This window comes from Dendronephthya gigantea, unplaced genomic scaffold (assembly GCF_004324835.1).
Source record: "Dendronephthya gigantea isolate DGI-Jeju-01 unplaced genomic scaffold, DenGig_1.0 000043F, whole genome shotgun sequence".
NCBI classification, from domain to species: Eukaryota; Metazoa; Cnidaria; class Anthozoa; order Malacalcyonacea; family Nephtheidae; genus Dendronephthya; species Dendronephthya gigantea.
The window spans coordinates 1,353,910-1,375,317 of NW_021163053.1; the positions used below are offsets into that span (position 1 = coordinate 1,353,910).

General features: G+C 38.1%; 3 protein-coding genes across 3 annotated transcripts; 2 read left to right on the forward strand and 1 right to left on the reverse strand.

Moving 5' to 3' along the window:
- The first annotated feature begins 2,465 nt into the window (after positions 1–2,465).
- Positions 2,466–6,461, forward strand: LOC114527284 (RNA polymerase-associated protein LEO1-like). The gene is made up of 8 exons (XM_028548942.1): positions 2,466–2,886; positions 3,313–3,465; positions 3,761–3,847; positions 3,974–4,264; positions 4,582–4,761; positions 4,994–5,179; positions 5,370–5,556; positions 5,938–6,461. The coding sequence occupies exons 1-8, from the start codon at positions 2,647–2,649 to the stop codon at positions 6,153–6,155; spliced, it is 1,542 nt and encodes a 513-aa protein (XP_028404743.1). The 5' UTR covers positions 2,466–2,646; the 3' UTR covers positions 6,156–6,461.
- Positions 6,462–7,586: 1,125 nt separating this feature from the next.
- On the forward strand, positions 7,587–15,694 carry LOC114527283 (oxidoreductase ptaE-like). The gene is made up of 10 exons (XM_028548941.1): positions 7,587–7,822; positions 9,533–9,762; positions 10,218–10,392; positions 12,151–12,484; positions 12,953–13,178; positions 13,748–13,898; positions 14,090–14,400; positions 14,519–14,666; positions 14,891–15,030; positions 15,276–15,694. The coding sequence occupies exons 1-10, from the start codon at positions 7,741–7,743 to the stop codon at positions 15,492–15,494; spliced, it is 2,016 nt and encodes a 671-aa protein (XP_028404742.1). The 5' UTR covers positions 7,587–7,740; the 3' UTR covers positions 15,495–15,694.
- A 6-nt stretch (positions 15,695–15,700) lies between these two features.
- On the reverse strand, positions 15,701–20,263 carry LOC114527285 (creatinase-like). Its single transcript, XM_028548943.1, has 7 exons — positions 20,179–20,263; positions 17,722–17,859; positions 17,261–17,459; positions 16,963–17,060; positions 16,493–16,802; positions 16,232–16,346; positions 15,701–16,162 (listed from the first exon to the last, which is right to left on the reverse strand). The coding sequence occupies exons 2-7, from the start codon at positions 17,857–17,859 to the stop codon at positions 15,715–15,717; spliced, it is 1,308 nt and encodes a 435-aa protein (XP_028404744.1). The 5' UTR covers positions 20,179–20,263; the 3' UTR covers positions 15,701–15,714.
- Positions 20,264–21,408: the final 1,145 nt, after the last annotated feature.

Sequence of the window (21,408 nt, forward strand, 5' to 3'; positions counted from 1 at the left end):
CAAGCGTAGCACGCGTAGCAGTCGTAGCAAGCCTAGCAAGCGTATCAGTCGTAGCAAGCGCAGCAAGCGTAGCAGTCGTAGCAAGCGTAGCAGTCGTAGCAAGAGTAGCAGTCGTAGCAAGCGTAGCAGTCATAGCAAGCGTAGCAGTCGCAGCAAGCGTAGCAGTCGTAGCAAGCGTAGCAGTCGTAGCAAGCGTAGCAAGCGTAGCAGTCGTAGCAAGCGTACCAAGCATAGCAGTCGTAGCAAGCGTAGCAATCCTAGCAAGCCTAGCAAGCGTAGCAAGCGTAGCAAGCGTAGCAAGCTTAGCAAGCGTAGCAGTCGTAGCAAGCGTAGCAGTCGTAGCAAGCGTAGCAGTCGTAGCAAGCGTAGCAGTCGTAGCAAGCGTAGCAGTCATAGCAAGCGTAGCAGTCGCAGCAAGCGTAGCAGTCGTAGCAAGCGTAGCAGTTGTAGCAAGCGTAGCAGTCGTAGCAAGCGTAGCAGTCGTAGCAAGCGTAGCAGTCGTAGCAAGCGTAGCAGTCGTAGCAAGCGTAGCAGTCGTAGCAAGCGTAGCAGTCGTAGCAAGCGTAGCAGTCGTAGCAAGCGTAGCAGTCGTAGCAAGCGTAGCAGTCGTAGCAAGCGTAGCAGTCGTAGCAAGCGTAGCAGTCGTAGCAAGCGTAGCAGTCGTAGCAAGCGTAGCAAGCGTAGCAGTCGTAGCAAGCCTAGCAAGCGTAGCAGTCGTAGCAGTCGTAGCAAGCGTAGCAAGCGTAGCAGTCGTAGCAAGCGTAGCAAGCGTAGCAAGCGTAGCAAGCATAGCAAGCGTAGCCAGCGTAGCAAGCGTAGCAAGCGTAGCCAGCGTAGCAAGCGTAGCCAGCGTAGCAAGCGTAGCAGTCGTAGCAAGCGTAGCAAGCGTAGCAAGCGTATCAAGCGTAGCAGTCGTAGCAGTCGTAGCCAGCGTAGCAAGCGTAGCAAGCGTAGCAAGCGTAACAAGCGTAGCAGTCGTAGCAAGCGTAGCAAGCGTAGCAGTCGTAGCAAGCGTAGCAGTCGTAGCAAGCTTTTCAAGCGTAGCAAGCGTAGCAGTCGTAGCAAGCCTAGCAAGCGTAGCAGTCGTAGCAAGCGTAGCAAGCGTAACAGTCGTAGCAAGCGTAGCAAGCGTAGCAAGCGTATCAGTCGTAGCAAGCGTAGCAGTCATACACAAAAAGGCATAGGCATACAGTCATTAAAGATGGGATATATTCATAGTGAATTTGCTCTTGAAATTTTCTGATATTTCGGCATTTTGTTTTTTCTGTGGTTTGTGTCAGTACAGGTTTGTACAACAAAAGAGAGCACTGGGATACTTTGAAAGTCTAACACTTGAATTTCGATAGACAGAATAAGACGAACGATTCGTGTTCAGAAAAAAAAACAAAAAACGACCTGTTTAGGCCGGCCAACTTTGCTTTGTTGAAACCTGGTATAAGTAATTAAAATACGTTTGAATTGCACCGCTTTGTTTGCTTTCATGGTTGCGAAGGCTCCCATCAATGTCTTACTTTTCCACTATATGGTCAGTTGAGAAAGCTGGACTTTCGGGAGCGACAGTGTCGATTATTATTTAGTTTTGTTAGTATATATATATATTTAGTAATGCAAATTTGTAATAACTAGTGAACGATATTTGTGAAGTATTATTTTGTAAAATATTGTAAAATGTGTAAAATATTATTTGGAAACCAGGCAAAGTTTGTTCATCTGAGAGCACTTTAATTAATATGCATCCCATATCAGATATCCATTTCAGAATCAGCTGACCAGACTAGTCTACGCTATATTTTCAAGATTTTGTTAGTTAACCAAGTTACTAACTTGTTAGTCTCCTCTTAGCATCCGTGTGTTTTATTAAATATAAATGAAAAAGAATAGATGATTTGCAATACTGATATTAAACGGTGTCAATCGGCTAATCTGCTAGTTTTTATAGTTTTTTGAAAAATGTATAGTTTACAGCTAACAGCTATACCAAAAGCTGTATCGTTACTTATTCAGTCTTGTTGTATTTACTTCAATGGTTCTAGTCTCAGTGAATCTGTTCTTTACTCTGTGTAAAATATCCGGCCAGGGTTTCCACAAGCCAACAAGGAAATTTCCTTGCAATTGACAACCACAAGGGGGGAGGGATCTGTGTTAATAGGATATATTATGCATTCTTTTCAAAAGTTCTTTGATTCTCTTTTTTGTCATTGCTATCCCCCTATGAGGACAACCATATGCAAATAAGTTTAACAAGTTGTGAAAACCCGGAATATCCCTTACCACTTACCAAGGGGATCTTGCAGTCGGCTCAGAATTCTACCAGGTCTGTGATAAATATTTTAAAATACCAATAATAATATTTTATAATATGGGCAAAATTATGGGCAAAAGAAACCATGCGGTCGTCAACCTATGCCTACGCATGCGTCGAACAGTGAGCCCTTGCGTTGACCAACCTCTGACGTCACCAAAAGCTAAAATGGCGGAAAAAATAGAACTGAAATGCTAAGCCAGTGAACGGAATAAAACAGAACAGAACCACTGAAACAACAATACTAGAAATCGTTTGATAGAACCATTCAATACTACGTAGACAAAATTTCGGTATAAGTAAAATTTGGGCTTTTTGGCGTTTCATATTCGACAGTATATACAATGTCGATGACGGATCTGTTTGGTAGTGATGAAGGCAGCGATGTTGAGGAAAGTGATGATGAAAATATTACAAATATGAAAGAAGTCGGGAGAGAAAATGGTCATTCGGAACAGTCTAGTGATGAACAGTCTGGAGAAGAGTTAGATAATAAGGAGGAGGACGACGATGATGATGAGGATGATGATGAAGATGATGATGATGAAAATGATGAAAATGAAGAGGGGGAATCAAACCCACAGGTATGATTTCTGACTTTAGCCAGGGTTCATTTTATGTGTGGTCTCTGCTGAAGTTCTAAATACCCTTTATACTATTACTTCTATGATATAATACCCTTTATACTACTACTACTATGATTCCTAATTTCTGCAGTACTTTTGTCACGAAATCATATGAAAGTTATCATTGCGGTAGCTTGGTGGGCAACAAGTCGCACAGTCTAGTTATAATGTTGGGGTCAGGTGTCAATTGGGACGCAAGTCTTGTTCCTTTCATCTCTGTCACACTTATGTCCTCTGTTACTGTACATGTATATGCGTAATAACTGTATTGTGTTGTGACAAATGATTAAATGTACCCTAAAGAGGAGTTTACAGCAGCAATAGAGTATCTATATAGCATATTTATATAATGAGCTAACTTTTACAAATGGCTCTCATTTTTAGGTGGTAGAAGATGAAGAATCTGAAGATGAGAAGAGTGAAATGGAAGATGAACAGGATGAAAAGGTTGACAACAAAAATGATTCTGAAAATGAGAGAAGCTCTGAAGAAGAGGAAGCTAAACCAAGTGAAAAAGTGGGACAACTAAGTGATGAAGTAGGTTTAGCTTATTTTATTAACTGTGACACATTGATGCAATATATGATTTATTCATATGAGTGATAAACCCATACATTTCTCATGCCTGGACTTATCTTCCTTAAATAGTAATTAGGCATAAGTTACCCAATTCATATCGAATTTTCATGTTTCATTTGGTGAATATAGCCATTGAGCATCTGGTTATACCACAAACAAACAAAATTAAGTTTTAAAAAGAGCTACTACTATACATGATGATTTACCCCAATGATATGAACTTGTGTTCAACTTATATACTTACATATGCTAGGATGAAAAGCCCACTGGTAATAATCAGAATGTTTCCTCAATGGACTTGTTTGGCGAAGATGTCTCTTCTGAGGATGATGAAGATGAGGTAGAATTTTTTTTACATTGATTTCATGATAATGCTGGTAGTGAATAACATAATTTAATCTTTTGTCCTGAAACATCATCATTGTAGCTATACAGCATATTTTTAAGACTGCTAATGACTTCTCAGGTTGAAAAGGAACAGGACACAACAACACAAGATGAAGAAATTACAGCTGATAGTTTTCAGCAGCAAGATGCCGGTTCTGATGAAGAACAAGATGATGAACAACCTGAAGAAACTCAGATCGATGTTGAAATTCCCTATTGCAAATTTAGCTTGGGCTCAGAAATGGATTTTGTGAAATTACCTAACTTTTTGAGTGTTGAGACAAAACCCTTTGATCTAGCAACTTATGAGGATGAATTTGAGGAGGATGAAGTTATGGATGATGAGGGAAGATCCAGACTTAAACTAAGAGTAAGACTATTCTCTATGTCAATCGCTAGTCAGTTGTTTTATGTTGATCATAAACTGATTCTTGGGCTATGGATCTGAATAGTTTTGAAAAGTATAAAATTTACAATTTGTCAGACCATGAATCATGACTCCAATAGTTGTGTAATTGAGTTGATTAGTTGATTAACTGAGGCAGTCATTTAAATAAATATAACCTTTAACAAGTTTAATGGATGGCACAAGGTCAATAGGTCAAATTTTGTAACAAACACTCAATAAAAACCAATGATCAATACCAAGAGCTCAATCGAGAGTGAAAATTTTTATTCTGTTTTAAGGTTGAGAATACAATTCGATGGCGTAATGCTAAAGATGATGAAGGCAACGCTATTAAAGAAAGTAATGCACGAGTTGTTAGATGGAGCGATGGCACAATGTCTCTTCTTCTTGGAGCTGAAGTTTTTGATATTCACAAGACGAAAATTGATGGAGAGCACAATCATTTGTTCGTTCAACAGGTGTTATAATGATTCAACTTTAGAGTAGAAGTATTCTCCTTTCTTTTCAAACAAGGTTATCTCGCTTGATAGTTAGTTATGAGACCACTATAATGGTCCACCATAATGTGGAATGATTCACAATAACATAGAAGGTTGGGTTACCTGTATCTCAAGAAGACATTCATAGCTACATAAGTATAGGTTTTCTAACATACTGTAACTAACTAGCTATTTCATTTTTTTTCAATAGGGTACAGGTCTCCAGGCACAGGCAATCTTCCGTGAAAAGTTAACATTTAGACCCCATTCTACCAACAGTCAAACCCATCGTAAAATGACGTTGTCTATAGCAGATCGTGTTTCAAAGGCTGGAAAAATTAAGATTCTTCCTGTTGTTGGCAAAGATCCAGAATCACAGAAGGGCGAGCTTATTAAGGTAAAGTTTTCATCATACTGAAACGTCACAAAGTGTGAGGTGCCTGAAATACAGTAGCGTGCATGAGTAGATGCTGTTAGGCTATTTCCAGCTATTGAAAAGTTTGTGCATTAAGTTCCGATTGACTTAGAGCTCTTGTGGCCTTGAATGAACCGAAATATAAATTTTTTTCCTTTATCTGTATTTTCAGAAAGAGGAAGAAAAGTTACGCGCTCAATTGCGACGGGAGAATCAGCAGCGACGCATGCGTGAACGAAGCAATGCACGTGGTCTAACCGCGAGTTACTTAGAGCCAGATCGTTATGATGATGACGAGGAAGCGCTGGAACAGAGTCTTTTGGCAATGAAAAAACATTACAAGAAGGGATTAGCCAAAAGTATGTATTCAGTATGTGCTACAATTTCGATCATGAAACGTGTATATATGCATATATATATTACACTTTCAGTTTGTACATTAAAGACTTAAAGTATTAAAATTTACCCTTGTAACAGGCCCTCCCCAAAAATTACATACGGTTGTCAATAGCCATAGTTGTAATCTTTGAAATTAATAATTTTGAAAGATTGCATGAAATTTGGTTGTGGAATTTCAAAATAGTCACTTTGGTCACGACTATATTTGCTATCGTGTGTTTTTTGTGTTTTGTTTGCCTCAAAAAGATGCAATATTAGCTAATTCGATTTTTACAACTGTCAGTTCTGAACATTGGATTAATACACTCGTAGAAAATCATATTGATAAAATGTTTTTACAGGTCGTCTTGGCGATGTCTACTCGGACCAAGAAAGCGAGGAAGAGGGCATTTCTGGGGGACTGGAAAGTGATGACGACAGTGCTGAGAATTCTGCAGACAAGACTACAGGGATATCTGAAACTGATTCTACGAGACAACGTAGACACAGCTTTGAGGAACCAGTGAAAAAGAAACGAATAAAGGTAATTGCCGAAAGTGACGAAGATGAAAGTGACTAGCCTAATTGTGAATGGGAGCAGAGACTGGCGTTACATTAAGAAATTGTAAACAACATGCATCATCATCGCTCCACATAAAAGAAAATTAAAGCAAAAAGGTCCGGAATAATGTAACAGCTGCGATAGCAAGTTTATTTAGGTTTGAACATCACTTCTTTATGATAAAAAAGGAATATTAAGCTTTTAATGAGAAGGCTAAATTCACGAAGGTTCGTCCAGAGACCAGAGCTAGGACCACCAAATAATTGCTGGCGAATAGTTGTTATATATTATAGTATAATTTTAGTATAAATTTCGAGGTGACTATTGATTTTCCTGCATTCTGATTTCTGATTGGCCAAGATTCACATTGTTTCACATTCTGAAAGATACGCAACACGTCTTCAGGTTCTATTCCTGACAGTTTACCACGGTCCTAGCTACTGCGTGATTTTAGATTTATTTATTTCGGTTTGACAAAAGAAAAATTAAATTACAAACGCACAAATAACACACATAAATACACATATTAAATATACTAGCGTCTTTGGCTGGTCTCCACTTACAAAAAAATAGTTCGCTCGTGAAATATTTGCATATTCTCTTTTGAATTTTAACAGCATGTACAAATAAATTAGTTCAACATGACTGTTCTCAATTCAAAGGAAAATTGCAGATTTTCCATTCTACTCAGAGAAATTGTTCGCTAGCGAAATATATTTACAATTTTCTTTTGAATTGAATCATCTTTGGATATATCACATAATCCATCCTTGGATATACCACATAATCCATCCTTGGATATATCACATAATCCATCCTTGCATATATCACATAACATACGACGTACATATTGGAATGTATCTCTGCAGGGTGAGTAAAAAAAACAGGCACTTGTAATTCAAATTAGCCGCATAGCGGCTGTAATTAGCCGCATAGCCGGCTGTAATGTGACAGAAGTTGCCTAAAATATCTCATGGGTATACGAAGCATATCAAATAAGTGAATCATTAATTACCTAAAACATAAAGTTTGTTCCCTTTTGGAGTTAAAATGCATTCTAACGCATTAATTACCACGTCCTGTTGATTGTACACATGGGAATTGTCAAATTCTAGCCATAAGTTTGCGGCTAATTTGTCTTTTAAAACAGTGAAAAATCTTTGCAACCTTGTCTTCTAGTGTTTATATGAAAACTTTTCATCCCGCTTTCGAGCGAGATCTCGTCCGTGCACAGAAGTTCGCACGTAAAAGTTTAAAATCATTTCAATGATACTTATAAAATCATAGACACAAAGAATTGGCTCTGTTGGTGATTTGGTGTGCTTATTCTTGCATAAAATCAGTTATACACCAATAATAACAATACAACATTGATAATAGGGTGACTAAACGAAACAAAATATTTCAAATTTTTTAAAAAAAAGGATTATACATGCAGTGTCCGTGTAATTACTGGACGTCGTATGCTTACAACACTCAACAGCTATTAATTAAGGAGTAAAAGCGCAAATAATACTTCGCCTTCGGTGTTGAAGAAACATTTCCCTTTAAAATATCTACGATCAGACATCAATATTTTCTGCTGACTGTCCTTTATTCATGCATGTATGTTTGTAATCAGTTCAACATGGTAAACGGTTTTCTGCTTTGGATTTTAATTGCCTTCTGTTTACTTGTGTTACAAGGTAAGTGTTATAGGTATAACTATAAAATTCATAATTTGGGCATTCTGCCCGAGATATATATAAGTCATATAACTATCGGAAGGTTTTTGGTCAATGGAAAATCGAGGGGAATTGATTTTAAGACCTAATGGAGAGCAGTTGAGCAAAGTTTGACCACTTCACTGACTCCGGATATTTTGCAAACACAGTCTTGGAAGACAGCGTCGGCCTTTCACAGGTGTCTCAAAGAAAACGAAACCGCCACTTTTAATGCATTAAATATTGACGATTTACTTTTACATAGCCCGAAAGAGGAGTTATTTAGCTTTCTAACAATAATCATCGTGTGTTAAAAATTGTTGGTCGAACCATATCCCTTCATGCTGGGAATTAATGAGACAATCTGGCGGATAATGAATTAAAATTTGCTTCGTTTTGCCTTCTTCAATCGGGCAAGTTTGATTTCGATTTTCATTATGTGGTATTCATATTGCGTTAAACTGGATACTTCTTTACAAGAATGATAAATTCGCTGGGATATTTTGCGCCAAAACCAAGGTGACAGACTTAACTTTTACTCGCAATATAAATTACTTGATAGCGTACATGTGGTAGCGTGGTAGGGTATATGACCCTCCAAAATACATGAAGAATTTATACAAACACGTAACTTCGAAGCCCGCTAAAATGCCAAAGAAATTTCATTATTGTAAACATGCAAGGGAATTAAATTAATTCCTTGTTAAATGTTATCTGTCCGCCACTATGGTTCGTCAAAGTGAGGGTATAGGCTATATGGACTGCATTAATATTTCTGGTTTGCATAGTTAGCACTCATTTTTGTAATACAAAACGATGAACGGTACCGTTATGAAATGAGCTAAAGAAAAATTTTGATTTTAACCTCCAGTTGTAAATTAAACCCCATTTACACTATGCGCAATTTTAGGTTTGGACAGATGAAATTGGACCATCAATTTAGGTAGTCCAAATTTCATCATTCTCAATTTTATCTGTACCCAAACTTGAACATAGATCATATGTTCCATATAATTCGCCTTCCCTTGCCCTCACATCGTACGGCGTCCTTCTCTTCAAGCCAATAAATTAGTTAAATAGATAAATATAGACGTAAGTTTGTTAATAAAATTTGGATAAGCGTCGACCATTTCCGTTACCCAAATTGATTAATCCTTCCTTAACGAAATTACGCACAGAAAGGACGTAAACATTCCCTCAGTATCATCTGATATTACACGATATTGTTGAAGTAGAAAACAGGTCTATAAATTTACGAATTGCAGCTTAAGCATCGACTGACAAGTGACAAGCGAATGCAAAATTTATCAAATTTATTATGATTCACCACAAAAATGCCGATAGTTCGCCTTGTTCCCGATAAAGTGTCACTGAAGGGTGAAGCGGCTGCACCAGTCCTTTGTTGTTTGGGAGGGTGCATGCAGTAATTTTTTGCCGAGCAATGATGTAGCTTGTAGGTTTGCTGTTATCTAAATTGCTCAAACGATCAGCCAAAGTACTCGTTGTTTACCAGCCTCGTACCCAGAGGAGTATACGACCCCCTGTATTTCTATTTCTAAACGCATTTGTTTCAGTTCGGTATTGACGTATTGTTTCATAGACAAATTCAAAACACCGAAACAATATTTTGGGGGGAATCAAGTGCCGTTGCAGTAGTCAAAAGCCCGCTCACATCTTTTACGCTTTCTACAGTTTCCGCAAGCAGTACCAGTCATCCATGCTTACGAGAATGTATTAATCCACCTGAGCAGAAAACGTGCCATTACACTTTCACAATTGAAGCTTACTATGTGTTGTCCCGGGCTTGCTTTGATTGCCCTCTCAACAAGAGTGACTGCTTTAAGCCACAGTGTATACCATTAAATGGGGTAAAGAGATCCATTATGACCGTTAATAGGCAGACTCCTGGTCCCAGTATCGAGGTAAATTTTTGCACTTTTGATGATATTATTGTCACTGCTGTCCGGAAAGGCTTCCAGCCCTCATGGGGTGATAAAAAAAGAGAGAGACAAATAACTTTTAAAAAGAATGCATATATAATATATTCTTTTAAGACTAATCCCTCCCCCCCCCTTCCTCCCTCGCGGTTGTCATTTTAAAGGAAATTGCCTTCAGTTGTGGAACTGTCAGGTTTCCAGCTATTTCTCCACCCACTGCCGATCGTGCGCAGACGTCTTTTTCTACTGAAGTGAAGGTATAAAAGACGTATATCGGCTTACTCTATGAAAACAATTTTAAATCTTATCACTCTAACTCGCAGGCTCTAGTCACTAGAAGTTAGGCTAGTAACATTTTAGTGTGATAAAAAGAATCTGATGATTCCGATCTGTTAAATTGCCATACACCTTTACACCTTTTGTGTTCTCTTTCGTTATAGGTGTGCGAAGGTGATACGATAATAGTAGATGTGATAAACCGTTTACGAAATGGTGAAGGAGTTAGCATTCACTGGCATGGTTTCCACGTACGAAACGAGCAGTATATGGATGGTGTCGGCATGTTGACTCAGTGCCCTATACCAGTCGGGGATAATTTTACATACAAAATTAATGGTAAGTTATATCTTCTAAGTGTCCGTTCAAACCTATAATACAACTAGTAATAAGCATGCAGAGACGTAGCCAGAATGCTTAATTGAGGGGAGAGCCGTGTACATTCATATATCATGTTTACACACCATAGGAACTATATATATATATATATATATATATATATATATATATATATATATATATATATATATATATATATATATATATATATATATACAAGGTGTATCAAAAAAAAGTAGACAATTTTGAAATGTTAAGAAAACTATAAATTTATCAAAATATCTCATAGATTTATGCTAGTATGGGTACTTTACCATCTTCAGGTCATTCTAACACTAAAAACAAACAGAAAAATTAACCTCGAAGAATGGAAGAGCGGTTTGTGGAAGCATCATTTTGAATGGCTTGTGCAAACATGAATGAGAAGTTTAAAATCCAATTTGAATTCAAGGGCTGAACATTTGGGTATTTGTTTACAAAGAATCGAAATTTCAGAAATTTCGATGAAAATTAAGTCAGCCGCGCAACTGCGTAAACGTGGGCTTTTTTCCGTTTAACGTTCTAACGGATCCTAAGGCTCACATCATTACGATAGCACACCAGCTCTTACACTATATTTTTGCCCGCTGCCGATCGGTAGGGATGGAGACGGTATCCGAGCGAAACGGTCGGGCTAGGGGTGAAACGGTGTTTCTTTTGAGTTTGCTGTTTTCGGCGCAGATAATAACTCAACGAACCATGCTATTTTAACGGTACCTCCTCCATCCCGTGATCAACTGTCACACGTGAGTCACTGAAGTGAAACCGTGGAATAAACGATACGAACATCAAAGTACACACACACACGAAACAAAAAAAAAAAAAAATACCTGTAAATGTGGCGATCATTAATGAATTTACCTTTACCCCAAACACCAATTCCACGACCAAAACGGGTGTGAAAAGAACTGTGCTTAATCCTGCAAAACAAACTAACAAAAAAAAAACAAACCCCAGCGAGATTAATAAGACGCTTCTCCCGTAGAGTTCACAACATCGCGTGAAGTCGTTAGGGAAACGGGAGGGATGGGTCACGCAAGCAACTAGCAACTCGATCAGGCAAACTGGGCTCATATTTATACTCACCGGAGGGGGCAAGTAGCCGACCGGACAAGCGTCCTAGGACCCGCGACACTACGATACGAAAACCCGTATAACATTAACTTCCTTTATTATTTAATAATAAATACATTTAACTCGCAGCTTGAGTAACTTTTTTCATGCACGAATGATTTCATGCATGAGTGATTGCTCGGGTGATTAAACGAACAATGGTGTTGTGAAATATATATATATATATATATATATATATATATATTATAATATATATATATATATATATATGGAAAAATCGCGTTAAAAGAACTCAGTCAGGCATATAGAACTAATATATGATGAGTATATAATATGCACTTCCATTTCCAATCAAATTCTGGTCCCATCCTATCCTACATTACCGGAAAACTAGTTTTAGCTACTTCTAATAAATGACGAATAGTACAAACCATGAAAACTGCATGCAAAGCTTCGTGGCAAAAAAAATGTGGAATATACTCTAAATGCGATGTCGGGTTTCATTCCTCTCGCTGTTATACTATATATATAGGATATGAAAGATCAGAATTTACTCAACAGGCAGACAACAGCTGAAACCGTGCCTCCATTTAATAGTTATAGACAAGTAAATCTAACCGGATAAACAATTTTCGCGTTTTCAAGCATCGAATCCTGGCACTCATTGGTGGCATGCACACACAGGTATGCAGAGAGCAGATGGCATTTACGGTGCACTTACTGTGAGGCAGCCACGAGATGTGGAACACAACAGTGACACATATGATTTTGACTTATCTGAACATAAGATGTTACTTTCTGATTGGCTGGACATGCCAGTGCTCGATAAATTCATTGCCCATCATCATAGCAATGGAAATAATAAACCCGAGGCGTTTCTTATCAATGGAAAAGGCAAACGAGAAGGTTTTGTGGATCCAATGTCGAATAAAACGATCTACATGGAACGCGAGGTGTTTATAGTTGAAAAAGGATCAAGGTAAATCATTCGTCGAGTAAAATCCTCCTAAGACTAACGCCTGTATTCAAAAAGCTCACTCACACTCACACTCATTGAGTGGGACATATGAATTTTGTTAATACTGATCAATGGAAAGTTTTTTCTGAATAGATGGAAAGATATAAGATTAATCACTGAAAATCAAGTCCCTATTCGGCTGGAAAACCCCCCCCAAGATCTCCCACTCAATGAGTTTGAGTGTGAGTGAGCTTTTAGAATACAGCCGTAAGTCTTCGTCTTTTGCAACCCAGTGAATTGGATTTCTTTTCCAGGACTCTCATCACTTCACAGAATTCTAAAGATTTTAACTTTTCCTCTTGTATGATCTCTTTCCATCAGGTCTTCGACTATATCTCCATCCAAAATTTGCTTTGCGCTCTGCCCGCAAGAAAAAGTTCATTGAAATAATAACTTAAAGATATTAAGGATGAGATCTGTCTTCTCTAGGTATCGATTTCGTTTGGTCAGTAATGCAATTACAAATTGCCCGCTGAAGATTTCTATAGACTCACACAATATCACGGTTATTGCGAGTGATGGTTCACCATTTGAACCTTTTGAAACCGAAATTCTTGTTATTTATGGCGGGGAACGGTTCGATATCGTCATTAATGCTGATAACACTGTTGGTAACTATTGGATAAGAGCAAAGGGCTTGGCAGATTGTAGAAAGGTTGGTGAAATTGTCTATTAATGCATTTAGATAAACTAATGTATTTTCAGATGAGCTGGTACCCAGGGTTCTCCATTCATTCATTAACTTTGCACAGGCCGGTATTATTTAAAAAACTATTCTTGACAGTCATCAGGGCAATGGCGTTGCCAGTCTGTAATGGGACATAAACAGTAGGACTATACGCAGTTCACAAAACGTGTGAAAACTTTTAATATCCTTCTAGTACATTAGCGAACAAAGTATAATATCTTGCGTACAAAAACTAGTGAAATATTTAAAAAAATCGCTACAGCATAAATGCGAGATTTATATTCAACAATCTGGCAAAGTTTTGTACTCTTTTGTTGCGGAATATAAATTGAGTTAGAAGTAAAAAATTTAGTTGAGGAAATAATTTTATTATGGAATATACCAGAAGGTCCTAAACAAGAAAATTATCTTGATTTTCCAGAGTCCAACCTATATAAGAACGTGCATGTGTTTTCGCCTTTCTATCTGATTAACAACCCTTAGAAAACGCTTTCTTCAACCTGTTCAATTACTTTTCTTTTTTATTTCTGTACCAGGTGCGTGAGTTTGCAATCTTGCGCTACAAAGGCAGTCCAAATAAAGAACCGGAGGAAGACGAAACATTGGATCCTCAAGGATTAACACTGAATCCTTGGAATGAGGAAATGTCAGATTTAAACATACCTTACTTTTTAATGAACTCTACAGGTACAAACATACAAAATCATCAACTCGACTACCACAAGTCAGCTTGTAATGTTTGCGAAAAAACGTTATTTCTAAACGCTGATTCTAAGAGTAAATTACTTTTCGCATGCATGCCTAAAGGTTTTGCCTTCATTCCATGTATCTTGATATTTGTCAATTCCCTTAACCAACCTCTATCTCTTACTTTCAAGAAACAAATGATGTTACACTGGAAAGAGTTGACTACACATACTATTTGGGTATGGATTTCAACAAGGTTAACAACTCCCATTTCTATGATCCAATGTACTACCCATTGAGCGTGGTTCCACGTTCCCATCATCTTTATTCACCCCAACTGAACGGTGTTTCGTTTGCCTTGCCTTCGGTCCCACCTCTCAGTCAGTATGATGATGTCATTGCGAGTGGCACTAATTTATGTACGCCAGAAGATGTTGAAAAACTCGATTGCTTCCAAAAATTCTGTGAATGCACACATATTATTCACGTTGAAATTGGAAAGGTACAATGTTATATCTTAGTCAATTTTATGTCATGGAGATATAGATTTAATATATGAAGATCGTTAATTCTACCGAACTAAATCTGACAGACATTTAAATGATTTAATTCAATTTTAGGTGGTGGAGTTCGTAATAATTGACGAGGGTGCGACCTTTGACGCTAGTCATCCAATGCACCTGCATGGTCACTCGTTTCGCGTGGTAGGTCAAAGGAAACTAGGAAGGGAGACCAGCGTTAAAGAAGTCCAGGAAATGGATCTGGCAGGTATAAAAACTGTTGACACTGTGTGAATGTGACCATGTTCCTAATGAGAAAAGTGTTCTCCGAAATGCATATGCCATATATTTTGCACAATTTTGGTTGCAGGGAGCATTATACAGTTTAAATACGATTTTCAAACCAGCACAATCTGATCCAAGTTTGTTCCGCCAAGTGGAAAATGGGAAATTGTATTCAGTACATATGTTAATTTTCTTGCTTTGTTCAAGGTAATATCTCTCGCAAACTGGACAAAGCCCCTAAAAAAGATACCGTGATCGTACCAGATGGAGGTTTTACAATCATCCGATTCCTTACTGATAATCCTGGATGGTGGTTCTTTCATTGTCATCTTGAGTTTCATATTGAGGTATGATAGTTTTCCTTCGAAGCACAATGAATGCAAACTATTTATTAATTAGAAAGTAAAATTGCTGAATAACATGTGCATTGGATGAATAAAATCAGTCAATGCAAAGAAAAAGGATATTATAACCCGAATGAAGCCTCAGCAGGTTAAATAAAATGCGATCTATACTCAAATCAGAATTAAATGAAGCAGAAAAGGTGCATGGTCAACCTGTTCATAATAATTCTTTGCAATTTTTCGAACAGATTGGTATGTCCATTGTAGTACACGTGGGCAATCAGACCGACCTTCCTCCCATTCCTGATGATTTCCCAACATGTGGTACGTCATGTAAAAAACATAATCTTGGATCAAAACCCAACAATGCAACATGCGAGACCAACAAGGCTGTGATACATCAGGACGTTCTGAAAATAAACGTCGTTGTTTTTTTGTTCACCTCTTTTTACCTATATATATCTTGATTTTATTACTAACATGAGGCAGGTCCTATTCTAAGGAATTTTCAATATTGCACCCCCATATCAAGTGTCAATAGATATACCTTTTTTTATACATTACAACACAGAAATAGGTTTATATATTAATAACGTTTGGTGATTTTTAATTGCTGCTAATTATGTTACGTTAAAATGCATACTAATACAAAACATTACTTTTTGAATCAAATCAAATTTCTTAAAATCAGTTCTTAACAATATTATAGTCAGGACCAACTGGAAAGTTCGTAATATTCTCGCTGCAGTCTTCACGTATAATCAATACGTCATGTTCTCGATAACCACCTGCCCCAGGTTCTCCTTGTGGTATTGTGAGGTGAGGCTCCATGGAGAGAACCATGTTTGGCTCTAGGACTGTGTCGACATTCTCACGTAACTCCAACCCAGCCTCACGACCGTAATAGTGTGATAGCACGCCAAACGAATGGCCGTATCCAAATGTACGGTATTTAAGAAGGTCATGCTCCAGAAACATTTCGTTCAGTTCCTCTGCAATGTCGCAACATCTCGCCCCAGGCTTTATCAGTTCCAATCCTCGGCGATACACCTTACAATTTACCTCCCACACTTCCATGTGGCGATCACTGGGTACGTGGTCTAGAAATAAGGTGCGCTCAAGCGCGGAATGGTAACTAAACAAAAGGAAAAACAAAAATCATGCGATGCTGCTATCCAATTCATTTCTTTAGATTAGAGCCTACCCAGCAGGCATTGGAAAACAATTCATAATCATAATGTCTCCGTTCTGTAGTTGACGGTTAGTTGGGGGATTGTGAGCGCCATCCGAGTTTATTCCAGATTGCAACAATACCCAAGCTAAAAAAGAAATATTGTCAGTAAAACTGATAATTGAATTTCCTCTCACAAACGTTTCATCTGCAATGCCGATGAACTTGCAAAAAAGGGAACAAACTTCTTAGTACTATTTCTGTCTACATTTACTTAAACAAATCAACACTTACTATCTCTCAGTTCCTGATGCGGATATGTTTTTGCGATCTCTTGAACCACAACATCAATTCCTATTGAGACAACCTCGTATTCACGAACGCCCTCTCGTATTATCTTCTTCATTGCTTCACCGCCGATGTCAGCTATCCTTGCTCCTTCTTTTATCAATGCAATTTCTTCGTCGGATTTAATCATGCGCATGCGCATTGTAGGCACACCAACATCCGCAAATTTTGCATTAGGCAGCAACTCTGAGAATTTTTTGTATTCGTAGAATGGGACGAAATCAAGTTCAAGTCCAATGTGTTTTGCATCACCAAGCTGCAAAATTTTGACGATTCTGGATTTTGGTCATACAATACCCGTTAAGCATTACACAAGTTTGATTGGCAGAACTAACGAGCCAATCAAACTGCGTACAGCATCCGACTTCCGCATCTTCCGCCATTATGAGAAAGGTCTATTGGAATATCTTTCGTACCTTCTGCTTGACTGCGGTGAAAAAACTATCTTCGTGCCAGTCTGTATAACAGATCGTGTCGCCAAATGCTCGTCGCCATGGTTGGCCGTAATCAACCACTAAAAAAGTAAAGTACATCTGAGCCGGTTTGATGTGTTTCTCTCTTAGAAAGCATTGATTAAAAAAAGAGGACTGTTTTTGCTCAATTGTTCATTCTGAAGTTTAAATGCGATTTGAAATGGTCAATAAAGAGTCCAAAAGTATTGATTATTTACTCACATGGTCCGGTTAAACCTGATAAGAAAACATTTATACTCACACGACGAAACGATTGTTGCTCTCTCAGGTGTCACTATGTAAGCGTAATTTCTGCCCAATTTACAGTAAAGAAAATCACTAAAGTAATAAACGTTATGATACGACGTGAAGACGCATGCGTCAAGACCAGCCGTCTCCATGTAATGACGTAGTTTGTCATGACGACGGTTCATCTCTGCTGCAGAAAAAGTCGGTTGAACCTGGGAAAATCATTATTTTACATCAATGACTCAGATCGAGTTAGTTAAGCATTTCAACTAATTTCTGAGGCCTAGCTTATACGACGCATTTTGAATGCGTCGAATCGTTACTCGAATGCAATTTAAACAATGAGACAATTGCATTCCATGCGACCAAAATGCGATGTATAATCTAGGCCTCAACCGAAAGTAAAGCCAGAAACCTGCCCTTTCGTATTGTTATGCATGGCTGATGTTTCATCAGGCAACAAATTGTACATACTTTCTGTCCATTTTTTATCTCCATTGACGTCTGTGGCAGTTTATCAAGTGTTCTAACCACAGAGCCCAGCCACCGTTTAGGAGTTGGATATAAAGACACTCTTTTTAAAAGCGTTTTAAAAAAGGGATTGGCGAACATCTAGGTGAAATAAGAAACCAATTAATCAAACTTTGTAGAAAGTAACTGTAAACATAAAAATTTCATATAAATTTCTAGCTTACAACTTATACTTTGGGCAAAGTATATTTTTGCTATGGTGGTATAGTCGCTAAAGCCAGAAATAAAAAATTATTCGGATTAACCATTGTTGGTGGTTCTCAAAACAGAGAATAAAAAGATCTCGTGTTTATCCGTCGTCATTCGTGTTTCGCGGCCGGCAAACAAAATATGATGCTAGTCACGCAACCTGTTGCAGAGGTTACATGCACCGTATAAAATCCATCAGTGTTGTTAGCAATTCAAACAAGACCACAGCTAGGTCACAAAAAAGATATCAGACGTAAATTAAAAGAAAGGCATGTGGCAATTTGTTCACGCGGAAGACGGGATGCTGTATTTCCAACGTTTTCTGAGTTCGAGTACTTTAATGAAGAAATATAGTCCTGAATCTCGCTTGATGCATTGCATGTTTCTCTACAAATCTGATCAATCAGAAGCATTGTATTAATAGCTGCCGTCGTCGTGTTAAGGTCCCTATTGAATATTCTTGTAAGTTTGCATGATGAATATCAAATAAGTTAATTAGCTTGTAGGCACACCCCATGAAAGTAGTTAACCCGGGCCTCATCAGTGCCAATGTGGAATACATAGTGGAGAAAATTCAAAAGATAACCGCCATGCAGGCGCCACCAGTCAGTCGACTAAAATGCGTAGTCGCAACCGGGCGATTTCCGCTGGAAAATTCAGGATTACGCGTCGCTTCCAAAAGCCGTAAATCTAAAAGGCCCTTAAATGGTGACATATATGCAAAAAAAGGGACGATAAAAAGCCTGTTGTACTATAGCCGGCGTGCATTAAGCTTGTTCAATTGTTTAGGCAAAATGAGCGTCTGCCACAAAGGCTAGTTGTACTGTTAAGGCGGATTTCCACTTACAGCGAAATCGTTCGCTAGCGAAATATTTGCATTTTTTCTTTTCAATTGAGAACAGTCAAGTCGAACTAATTTACTTATGCTGTTGAAATTCAAAAGAAAATATGCAAATATTTCGCTAGCGAACGATTTCGCTGTGAGTGGAAATCCGCCTTTACACTAGTTGCGCGCGGTATCTAAAATTACTCATAGTAGCCTACTTATCAGCTAATCTGTACGACGGTCCATGTCTGTTCTTGTTTACTAACCTTCTTTGACCCAGTCAAAGCTCTTTAGTTGGCAGTCGTGCAGTGTATATTGAATGAGGTATGAATACTTTAAGTTGAACACAGTATGAAAAATGTAACGTGCAATCACAGCCACAGCCAGGTATATTTGTGTATAGTCGACATGTTCGGCTAAAGGCTATAAGTTTATAACAGCTAGCAGAACTATTACCAGATGTATCACAGAACAATTGTGATTACGGCCAAGTTTTACCGGTTATACCAGTCTTACGGCCTGATTCAGAATAGCTTCTATGAGTTATTTTCTGAAGGGTCCACTAGGCAAATTTATTCGCGCGACAAGAAGCGATATCTGAAATCCGGTGAAATGATCGGTTTTTCCTACTTTTTTATCAGTTCGCAGAAATCGCGGAAAATATATTATAGGATTCCGGACCGTGGTCAGATATCGTAAAATTCCGCACGTTGATACAGCCAATCAGATTGCAGGAAAGGCTAGGACTCGGCCCGCTGCTGATTTGTAAAAAAAGTTTTTATTCATTGCTAATTCTGCTAAATATGTCCCGCTAATTGCATCAGTGAAATTTCTTAAAATCAGTTCTTAACAATATTATAGTCAGGATCAACTGGAAAGTTCGTTCAGGTTTTCCTTGTGGTATTGTGAGGTGAGGCTCCATGGAGAGAACCATGTTTGGCTCTAGGACTGTGTCGACACTCTCACGTAACTCCAGCCCAGCCTCACGACCGTAATAGTGTGATAACACGCCAAACGAATGGCCGTATTCAAATGTACGGTATTCAAGGAGGTCATGCTCACAGAGTTTTTGTTGCATGACCGTACACGAGAGTTTTTGTTGCAGCTAATTTGCTACGAATGACAAGTTTGCATGTATCACAAGGTCGTACTACAACTAGACGCGATTCAGTAAAATTACTTATACTACTTTTCAGCTAATATGTACGACATAGCATCAAATGTGGTATAACAACTGCCTAAATAGACAAAACACTTCTCGACGTTTCGACCTGAGGGCCTTCGTCAGGAGAGTTATAACACACATTTGATGCTAAGTTGTTTGAAGACGCTGCCACGCTGCTCCTTGGTAATATGTACGACAGCTCATGTTTTGGTTTACTCACCTTTCGGCTTTGTAGTATATTAAATGAGGTATGAATACTTGAAGTTGAAAAATGTAATGGTAATTACAAAATCACAGGTATATTTAACAATTAGACAACGAGGCGGAGTTGTCTATGAGCGAATAGTCAACGAGGCGAAGCCGAGTTGACTATTTGCTCATAGACAACGAGGCCGAGTTGTCTAATTGTTTTAGTATAAACTATAACATTAATTTTTCCATTTCTTTAATTTGTGTAAAATCTTGTTGGCTTGCAAACCATTCTGAAATTTATTTCGTATATTAAAGGGAAGAAAATATTTTAATTGTTGTTCGCGTAAAATGTTTTAAAATTCAGTTTAAATATAAAAATTCAATTGAGTATACGTTATTTTTATGTATTTTCTTACCCTTAAAAATTGCAATTCCGTATTTTGTTGCTTTTTTTGTTTTTTCTGGTACGGAATTGTCCAACAAGTCGTCCAAAAAATCTTCAGATACTTCGGCGAAACGCGAATTTTCCGCCATTGTTTTGAATTTTGCTACTAGTAGGCTATCACTAATAGCCTACTAGTAGCGTAGCCAATCAGAACGCAGGAAAAGTGATAGCCTATTAGTAAGTTTATACTAATTGTCTATAGTCGACGTTCAGCTAAACGCCATAACAGCTAGCAGCATTATTACTAGTAATCTAGTATCACAAGTTTTACCGGTTATACCAGTCTTACGGCCTAACAGCTCACAATAGATTCAAAATTTTCCGACTGACTGAGATTGAGATAAAGAGAATCTCCAGCTAAAGGTCTGTTCACATGATCCTATTTTGTTGGATCCAATTCACTTCTGATGTATGGAATGACGTCATTTATTAATAAAGCAGTACTGCGTTGGTTTAGGTTGAGTTGCGGTCCACATACATTGCAAGTCAACAGACTATAAAACATCCATCAGAAGTGAATTGGATCCAAGAAAATTGGATCGTGTGAACAGACTTTAACGACCTCAGATATAGAAAATCTCAAGACTCAAGCCCATTTTCCACTAGGCGAAGTTATTTGCCCGACAAGAAGCGATATCTCAAATCCGGTGATGTGACTGGTTTTTCCTTTTTCTTGAAATAGAATAAAAGCGTATCATAGCAAACGAACGTAACCTTCGTAAACCATCATTGTTTGCTGGGCTGCCTATGATCGCACGACCTACAGGCCCTTTTCGAGCAAATATGGCGGGAGGTAATATTTTGCGGGTAGAA